This window comes from Galeopterus variegatus, unplaced genomic scaffold (genome assembly GCF_000696425.1).
Source record: "Galeopterus variegatus unplaced genomic scaffold, G_variegatus-3.0.2 Scaffold8759, whole genome shotgun sequence".
Classification (NCBI taxonomy): domain Eukaryota; kingdom Metazoa; phylum Chordata; class Mammalia; order Dermoptera; family Cynocephalidae; genus Galeopterus; species Galeopterus variegatus.
Window position 1 is genome coordinate 52503 of NW_007734870.1, and position 8824 is coordinate 61326.

At 58.9% G+C, this 8824-nt stretch overlaps 1 protein-coding gene across 1 annotated transcript; it reads right to left on the minus strand.

The window, feature by feature from the left end:
* Window positions 1-5557: 5557 nt before the first annotated feature.
* On the minus strand, window positions 5558-8817 carry ARC (activity-regulated cytoskeleton-associated protein). Its single transcript, XM_008593139.1, has 3 exons — window positions 7005-8817; window positions 6641-6785; window positions 5558-6385 (listed from the first exon to the last, which is right to left on the minus strand). Exon 1 carries the CDS (start codon window positions 8809-8811, stop codon window positions 7621-7623), a length of 1191 nt encoding a protein of 396 aa, XP_008591361.1. The 5' UTR covers window positions 8812-8817; the 3' UTR covers window positions 5558-6385; window positions 6641-6785; window positions 7005-7620.
* Window positions 8818-8824: the final 7 nt, after the last annotated feature.

An 8824-nucleotide genomic window follows, 5' to 3' on the forward strand; every position in this document is an offset into this window, starting at 1 on the left:
GCTGCTCCCTGCCTCCCAAGCCTCAGTTTCCATATCCAAAAATGGGGCAGCAGAAGGGAGCCCCACTGTAGAGGGAGCCAGGAGCCCATCATGGGGGAGCCCCAGCAAGTTCACACATATGTCTTGTCTCTCTGGTAGGAGAGGTGGGCACCCCATCACAGTTTGGGCAGTGGCAGGAAATTGCATTGTCATTGAGGAAGGTGACTTCCTGGGGTCAGGGGGACAGTGGGTGCCCCGGGCCAGGACCAACCACATCGTGGAAGAGCCCAACCATGCCACGCATGCATGCGCTGGGTGCCCAGCCAAGACCTCCCCACCTCCTACCTGCCAATCTGAGGTCAGCTTCCCAGGAAGCAGAGCCCAGGACAGGTCCTTATGTGGCATGCAGAGCACCCCGGCAGGGGAACAGCAAGGGGTGGAGTCCAGACAAGGTGTGGGTCAGGTGGCCTGCGCCCCACAGGGGAGTCTCCAGATATGAGCCCCACCTTGGAGTTGCCCTCACCTGGGAGCAGCGGGCCTTTTGAAACCCAAGTTAGTGAGCCCTGGGCCGAGAACACCTCCCAAGCACCCGCCGTGTGTGTCAACCACCACCCAGGGTGGCGGGCAGCATGCAGGTCCGATTTCAGCGGGACCTTCCCTGATGGGCCACGGAAGCTGTCGGGTGTGTGGGCCTGCTCTGGGGCAGTGACCCCTCCTGACACCCCCACCCAGTTCCTGGGTCAGGAGGACGGGGGGCTGTATCCATCTGTGCAGTGACACGCTGAGGAATCAGGCCTGGGCACCCACGTGCCGGGAGGAGGAGAGACAGGCAGAGAAACAGGAAAGCCACGGGTTTGGCTGGCACAGCCCATTGGTTTTTTGTGTTTTTTTTCTTAATTGAGACATAATTGATTGTACCTGTCTGTGGGGTACAGAGTTGAACATCAGTACCTGTGTACAGTGTGTGGTGATCAAATCAGGATAATGAGTATATTCATCAGTGCACAGTAAAGATAAGCAGCTGTTATTTTGGCGGCTGGCTGTATGGGGATCCGGGTTTTGTCTGTGGGATCTGGGCTGTCCTTCCAGGCCCAGGGCAGGACGGAACATGCCCATCCCGGAAGGCAGGCGTGGGGGAGGCGAGGATGCCACTTCCAGGAGGGGACGAGGAGGGTCCATGGTGCGCAGTGACCCTGGGAACACCAGTGGTGATGGAGCCAACGTCGTCCGGTGCCCAGTGACTGAGACAGAGCCCCCCGTCCCCATGCCGCACAGGAGCAGGAGTGGGAGTGAGGCCTGGGCTGTGTTGAGCCCCTGAGGTCTGGGGGCTGCTTGTCACAGCAGCGTGGCCTCTGATCCTGACTGATATGCAGGTCCACGGCCATGCCTGCCTGTGTAGCCCAGCCCCAGGGTGAGCCTCCCCAGGAACCACTGCCATGCCACGGCAGGAAGGGAGGTGCCCTTCCACCTCATGGACCCAGCCATTCTCCCCTTCGACCTTCCCTTTCCTCTTTAAAAAATGTCCTCATCCACCTCATCTGCCCCCTTCTCCCTCCCCCCAATACCACAGGAGTCTGAGCAACTCTGACCCTGTCTCACCTCCCTCCCCCAGCTCTGCAGAGACAGAGACAGACAGAGGGACAGGGCCAGCGAGAAGCAGGGACGGGAAAGCGCAAACCTGGTTAGAAGTTTTATGCTGGTGTTATAAGGGGTCTCCATTGCTTCTACTGGGCCAAATTCTCTTCAATGTTAAAATAATTAAAATGTGACCTATATACAATTTTTTGACAAAATAAAATATTTTGAGTTTGTCTTTTCAATTTCTGTGCTGATTTCAAATCTTGGGGTTAAAAGACCCTCACTGGCTAGAAAAAGAGTTGCTCCACCTGTGAAGCTAGGAACAGTCCACATGACCGCCCTCGCTCCTGACACCGGCTGTAGAGTCTGGGGGTCCCCAAGACTTGGTCATTCTCTGGAAGGACGCCCAGAACTCACTCGCTGTTATGCTTGTGGTTGTGGTTTATTACGGAAAAAGATGCAGATCAAAATCAGCCCAGGGAAGGGGCACTTGGGACAGAGTCCAGGAGGGTCCAAACACGGCTTCCAGCCGTCCTCTCCCCAAGGGGTCGTGGGGTCGTGGGTGGCGTCAACGCTCCTGGCAGCACTGTGTGTCAACACACATGGGGCAAGGCCAACCCGGAAGTGCCCTGAGCCTTGGTGTCCAGAATCTCTCCTCGGTGCTGTCACGTGGACCTGGCTGCCACCCTCGTGGCTGACTCAGTCTCCAGCCTCTCTGGAAGTACAGCTGACATGACATGGCCCAAAGCCCCACCTGAGTCACGTTGCTAGACCATCTGGTGTGGCCCGAGGCCCTCAGGTAAACAAGGCTTAGAGATGACCTCCCAGGAGCCGGGGCAGGGCCAGACCCCTCTTAGGGCAGGTTAAATTCTTCGTCGGACATCGCCCTAAACAATTTTCAGTGTGGCCTCCTGTCTGCGGGCGGCCCACCACGGTTCCTCCTTCCTCCCTGTGCCCAGGCCCCATGCACTGGGCATGAGCTCAGACTATGCTCCCTGCATGGACGTCATGGCGGAGATGGGCCAACCCTGTGGGCCTGGCCCTGGGACATGGGTGGTGTGGCTGTCCCTCCCAGTCTCTTGCAGCTTCCAGCTGGCAGCAGCAGAGCTCAGCTTCCACCTGCAGACAAGACAGTGCCCTGGGGTGGCAGAGGGACTTGGAAGGTCCTGAATAAACAGTCAGAGCTTAGGCACCTGCTGCATGCTTTCCTGCGAGAAGAAAAACCACTTCGCCGTTGGGTCTCTTGGTTACAGCAGCCTGGGCTCCCCTGACTGATCCGCTTTCCCAAGCACACTGCTTTTTTGGTTTTCTGCAGCTTCTTAGCCCTCGGAGGTAGTGGCCAGCACCCAACAGTGACCCTGACAGCATGTGGGAGACCTAATCTCGATGAGCCTTGAGGACAACAACAGTAACATCCCGAGCACCTCCAGGGCCCAGGCGCCAGCCCTCTCGCCCTTTCGCCCTCTCACAAAGGCTACCGCCGGCAGATGGCAGCCCTGGTAGTTGAGACCATGCCCACCTGATTCAGAAGCTCCCACCAATCTGGGTCTGCAGAGTGAGCCCCTCTGGGCACGCCTCTGCCCCCAGGGCCAAATCTGCTCCCCAACCTAAAGCAAGCAGGTCCCCTCTCTGTGCCTCAGTTTACCCACTCTACAGTGAAAAGATGAGACTGAGTGGCCTGTGATACCTGAAGGGGCAGGAACGGTGAGGGGTGGAGGGGCCCATAGTGGGGAACATCCTGTCCTGGGACTTGGGCTTCGGGATTTGGGGTGTCTGGCCCCCCCCACCCCTCACCACCCACCCTGTTCAGCCCTCCAGCCTCTTTTCTTGGGAACTCAAAGACACAGAGCTGCATCTCAAATGACTTGAGGTGTTCAGATGACCTAATTCACAATCTCCCAGTTACGAGGAGTAACTTTTTATTAAAAGGAAAAACACATCTACGGCTCTCAGCTTTTCATGTGAGTGGTAGTATTTCTCCCTAGGAAATTGCTGCCGCTCAGGCAGCGCTGCGGTGTCCCACCCTCCTGTTCCTGCCAATTTCCTCTCCCCATTCTCGTCGGCAGCTGCATTATTTAAAAGAAACAACAGGGTAGAACAGGTGGGGGCGGCTCTTTCATCGTGGAGGGCCGAGCTCAGGGCCGCCGCTGCTCCACGCACGGGTGACGACATTTCCTGGCGGCAGGTGCTTCTCTCTGCTCCTTGCGCTTCCTGCCTTCCCAGGCCGCCTCTCCGTGCCCGGCAGCTCCATCCTCTGCTATGGCAGGAGCGGTGACAGGCGCCCCCAGGTGCAGCTCTGCCAGGCTGGGCTGGGCTGGCACTGCTACGGCTGCCCTCACACCTTGGCCAGGACCCCGCCGTGCAGAGCGAGCCCATCCACCGGCGAGACCCTACCCTTGGTGGTGGCTGGCTGGCTGGCCTGCAGATGACCACATGGTTGCAACGGCCAGTCTGGCTACTCCCTCACTCAAACCCCACCTAGGTGTTGCTCTGAAGGCACCTGGACTTGGAACCAAAGCCATAGTCTATTGACTTTAAGGAAACACATCCTGACCACCTGGCTGGGCCTGATTCTGTCAGTGAAAGGCCTTAAGAGCGTAAGAATGGGGCTGAGACTTCCCATTGGCACCCCCACACCTGTGCACGCCACCTGCAGCCCCTGCCCCAGAGCTCCGGCCTGCCCTGTGGATTTTGGACTGGCCTAGTGAGCTCCTAGTCGAGTAAGACGGTTGCTTTCGCTGAATCGCTCAGGGTCTGTCTCCTCTCGGTCTCATCAACACTGACTGATACAGCGGCCCAAGCCCCTCCCAGCCCCCTCTCTGCCCCTGCCCCTTGGGAATCTGGTGTCGTCCAGGAAGACAGGTGGGTCTACGTCCCACAGGACATCGAATTACCCTCAACATTTATTTTTTTGGAAACATAATTGATTCTATATATTTGTAAGGTACAGATTTGAATATCAATACACATGTACAAAATGTGGCGATCAAATCAGGATAATCAGTATACTCATGTTTACAAAACGTAATACAAACCCACTGCCAATATCATCCTGAACGGGGAAAAGCTGAAAGCTTTTCCCTTAAGAACATGATCAAATCAGGATAATCAGTATATTCATGTTTACAAAACGTAACACAAACCCACTGCCAATATCATCCTGAACGGGGAAAAGCTGAAAGCTTTTCCCTTAAGAACAGGAAAAGGACAAGGATGCTCACCATCACCACTCCTATTGAATAGCAACATAGTGTTGGAAGTACTAGCCAGAGCAATCAGGCAAGAGAACGAAATAAAGGTCATCCAGATTGGAAAAGATGAAGTCAAACTGTCCTTGTTTGCAGATGACACAATCCTATATATAGATAAACCTAAAGGCTACCAAAAAACTCTTAGAGTTGATAAACAATTTCAGTAAAGTTGCAGGACACAAAATTAACTCGTAACAATCACTAGTGGTTTTACATTCCAATAATGAACTAGCAGAAAAAGAAATCAAGAAAGCAAGCGCATTTACAATAGTCACCCTCATTTCTGAGCTCCTGAGCCCAAGCATGGACAGTACTGGGTTCACCTTGTTTTGCAGACTCTAAGGCTCAAGAGACCGAGTTCATGATCCTGCAGCCAGGACTGGCCAGCTGGCCACACTGGCCAGCTGGCTCCAGGGCCTGAGAAGGCTGTGTGGCCAAACCCTGGTAGTAGAGTCTCCTGCACACCCCACCCCAGTGGGAAGACCTACAGGGCTCCCCAGGCAGCTCTCCCGTCACTGGCTACCTCAGGCCTGGGGGATACAGGGCTGGCCTCTGTGGGGGAAAAGACCCTAATGCCCAGGACCCCGACTGAGGCTGCCTTGCAGGCTGATGGGGCAGTGTTCCCCAGGCTGCCAGAGGCGTCTCGCTGCATCCATGGGGCTCCCTCTTCAGCATCCATGGGGCTCCCTCTGCAGCTCCACTCCAGCCCAGCCTAAGCACATGGAGAAACAGCAGCACAAACACTCCAAAATGTTTTATGTTTTATTAACAAAATCTTACAAAAGGAGTCTGTCTTCAGGGTAAGAAGGCAGGGGTACACAGGGCCTGGCCGGACATTCAAGGCCTGATCTGGGGTAGGGGGGAGTGGCCACACCCTCTCGAGGTCCCTGGGGTCTCCCCAGGCCCAGGGCCTCTCTGCAGCCTGTGCCAGCCTATGAGTATGGGTTATGGCTTATGTGCAAAAATAAAATCTGTGGGGCTGGCAGGGGTGTGGAGTGGAGGATCTGTCAGAGCTTTCTGCAGAGCTGGCCTCCCAGAGTCTGGAAACCCCAGTGACCAAGGCAGAAGGAGGAATCTCCAACCGGGGCCTGCTCGGGCTGCAGATGCGAGAGGCCGCCAGCACCAGGGTGTTGGTGCTGGGGGATGGAGTGGGGCCAAGGCCTGGGCAATGGCAGGGTGAGACACAGTGCCTGGAACAGCCCCGGAGCAGGGGCTTGGGGATCTCCTGGGCTGGGCATGGGGCCACCACGCAGGGCAGGGGCTGTGGCCCCAGGCTCAGGGCTCATGAAAGGCTCTGGCGGGAGACCATGGCCATGCAGCAAGCAGGTCTCCTGTGCGGGGAGGGAGCACAGCTCAGAGTAGTCGACCCCTGACTGCAGCTGCAGTGGCTCTGGGGGCAGCTAGTGGGCAGCCAGCGGGGCGGGCATAGAGGCAGGCCCTGGCCCTCAGCTGGCCCGTCTTCACCACCAGCTCTCTGCAGCCCCCCTGGGCTGTCCCAGGACTTCTCCTGTGCGGGCAGCTTGGGAGTGGAGGGCGTGCCAGGCGCAGCAGCGAAGACTTCGTGGGAGCCTTGAGACCTGGAAGAAAGAGGAGGGAACATGCCAGTCAGGGACAGTGCTGGGACAGCAGCCAGGGCTCCACAGACAGGATCTGGGGACGGATGGACAATGGGGTGCTCTCCCAGGGCTGAAGCCCCCAGGATCCTGTTGGAGCCTCTCAGCTGGCCCAGAAGACTGGACCGTTGCCGAGGGCCTAGGGGCCAGAGGAGGAGCTCACTCCCTGTCAGGTGGGCTGAGGGACGGGGCTTGGGTGGGAGGGATGAATCTCCTTACCTATTGTCACTCTCCTGGCTCTGAGGGCACCGGCTGCTGCCTCAGCCGGATTTAAGGACTCAGCCCCTCTGGGACCCTCCGCCTGCCACGGTGAGTCATCGAGCTGAGCTCTGATCCTTCTCCAGGCTGGCGTGAATCACTGGTGCTGGGGAGAGAGTGCGGGGTCCATGTGAGAGCTTGTTCAGCAAACTCCCCCAGCCCTGCCTCCCGCTCCCCACAATGCCACCCCCACCACTTGCTTGCAGCTAACTTGCCAGGGACACCTCTGAGCCTTGGGAGCTCACCCGGAAAATGGAATCTGGGCCTTGGCCTTCCCCACTCTAGGATGCCCCCTCATGGGTGGTGCCACAGGGGCAGGGCTCACCTGAGGGGCCAGGAGGCACCAGGACGTCAGGTCTGCTGCTGCTGCTGCATTTAAGACTTCGGTTCTCTCCTGGGAGGAGGGAATCCTGCTGCCCGAGGCTGGCCAGCAGCCCTAGGAGGCGGTGGGGTGCCAGCTGGCTCTGTGGTGACTGCCAGGAGAGGGCAGCATCCCCGGAAGTTGAGGTTCCCTTGGCACTGGTGCTGCCTTTGCTTCAGCTCTGGGTGCCCCACCCCATGAGGTTGGTGCCAGTGGTCCATGCCATCTGGACATTTGGTTTTCTGAGTGCCCAGAGGGCCTGGACGTTGGAACAGAATGAGGAAGTTGGAGACTTTCTGTCACGGCCTGAAAGTGTGGAGGGTGAGGCCCAGGGCCAGGGAAGACAGACGGAGGAGAGGGTGACAGGTAGGAGCCCTGCAGGGGAGAGGGGCTCCAGGGCTGTCCGTGGTGTTGCCTGCATCTGGATGGCACATGTCTATGTGAGTCAGGCCAGGAGGCCGAGTGGGATGCCCAGGTGGACAAGGGCTTCCCCCTGCAGAAGTCGGCCCCAGCTCAAAGTCCTTGTTGGCAAGGCCACAGACTAGGTGTGGCAGACAGGCTGGGGGCTCCGGGCTGCCCTCTATTCGGGCTGGGTCCGGTCACTGGCTACAGACTCATTGGTGAGGGCGGGCGTGAGGGCCTCGGCCTCGTCCTCAGTGGGGGGTTGGGGACCAGCAGGCTCAGCTGCCTGCTCTAGGCCATCCTGCACCTCCATGCCCCTCTGGATGAGCTGCTCCAGGGTCTTGGGCAGCGGGTGGCGCAGAAAGCGCTTCAGCTTGGGCTGCAGGGTGCCCACCACGTACTGGATGATCTCCTCCTCGTCGGCATCCACATAGAGCGTCTGGTACAGGTCCCGCTTGCGCCACAGGAACTGGTCCAGCGGCTCGCCCTGCTTCTGTGGCAGGTCCAGCTCGCGCTGGATAGCCTCGCGGGACAGAGTGCCCTCGCTGTACTGCAGGAACTCCTTCTTGAACTCCACCCAGTTCCTCACTGAGCCCTGCTTGAACTCCCACCACTTCTTGGCCGGCCCGTTCATGTGGTTCTGGATCTGCGACAGCCAGTACTCCTCGGAGCCGCCCACCTGTCGCAGGTATTCTTCCAGGTGGCTCAGGAACTCCCGAGGGTCCTCGAAGATCTGCGTGTCCACGCCAGGGCTCGGCTGCCCGTCCTCACCCGGTGCCCATGGCTGGTACTGCTGGGCCTCATCCGGCTCCTGCCCGGGCAGCTCACCGGCGGCAGGTGGCGGGGTGATGGCATAGGGGCTGACCGTGTAGTCATAGCCATCAGCCTCCTGGCCGTAGCTCTCGGGACCCCCCACACCCACGGAGACGGTGTGGCGGGCCGGCTCACTGCCCACAGGGTACTTGCCGCCCATGGACTCCAGGCGGTCGGCCCACCTCTCCAGCCGGTAGAAGACCTCCCGCCACACGTGCATCTCGCGCTTGACCCAGCGCTCCAGGTTGGCGATGGTCTCCTGGCAGCGGCACAGGCAGGCTTTGATGGACCTCTTCCAGCGCTGCGAGTCCCCCGTGGGCACGTAGCCGTCCAGGTTGTTCTCCAGCTTGCCCACCGACCTGTGCAGCCCCTTCAGCTCGCGCTCCACCTGCTTGGACACCTCGGTCAGCAGGTGCCGGTGGGTCCTCCGCACGTGCTCCAGCATCTCGGCCCGGCACTTACCGATCTGCAGGATCACGTTGGGCTTGGCCACCGGCCCGCCCCGCGGCCCCGGGTAGGCGTGGAGGCCGCCGCTCGTCCTGTGGTCCAGCTCCATCGGCGCGCAGGTG

Bases quoted from the DNA above. Each gene is read 5' to 3' on its own strand.
- ARC (XM_008593139.1), bottom strand. From the start codon at position 8,811: ATGGAGCTGGACCACAGGACGAGCGGCGGCCTCCACGCCTACCCGGGG.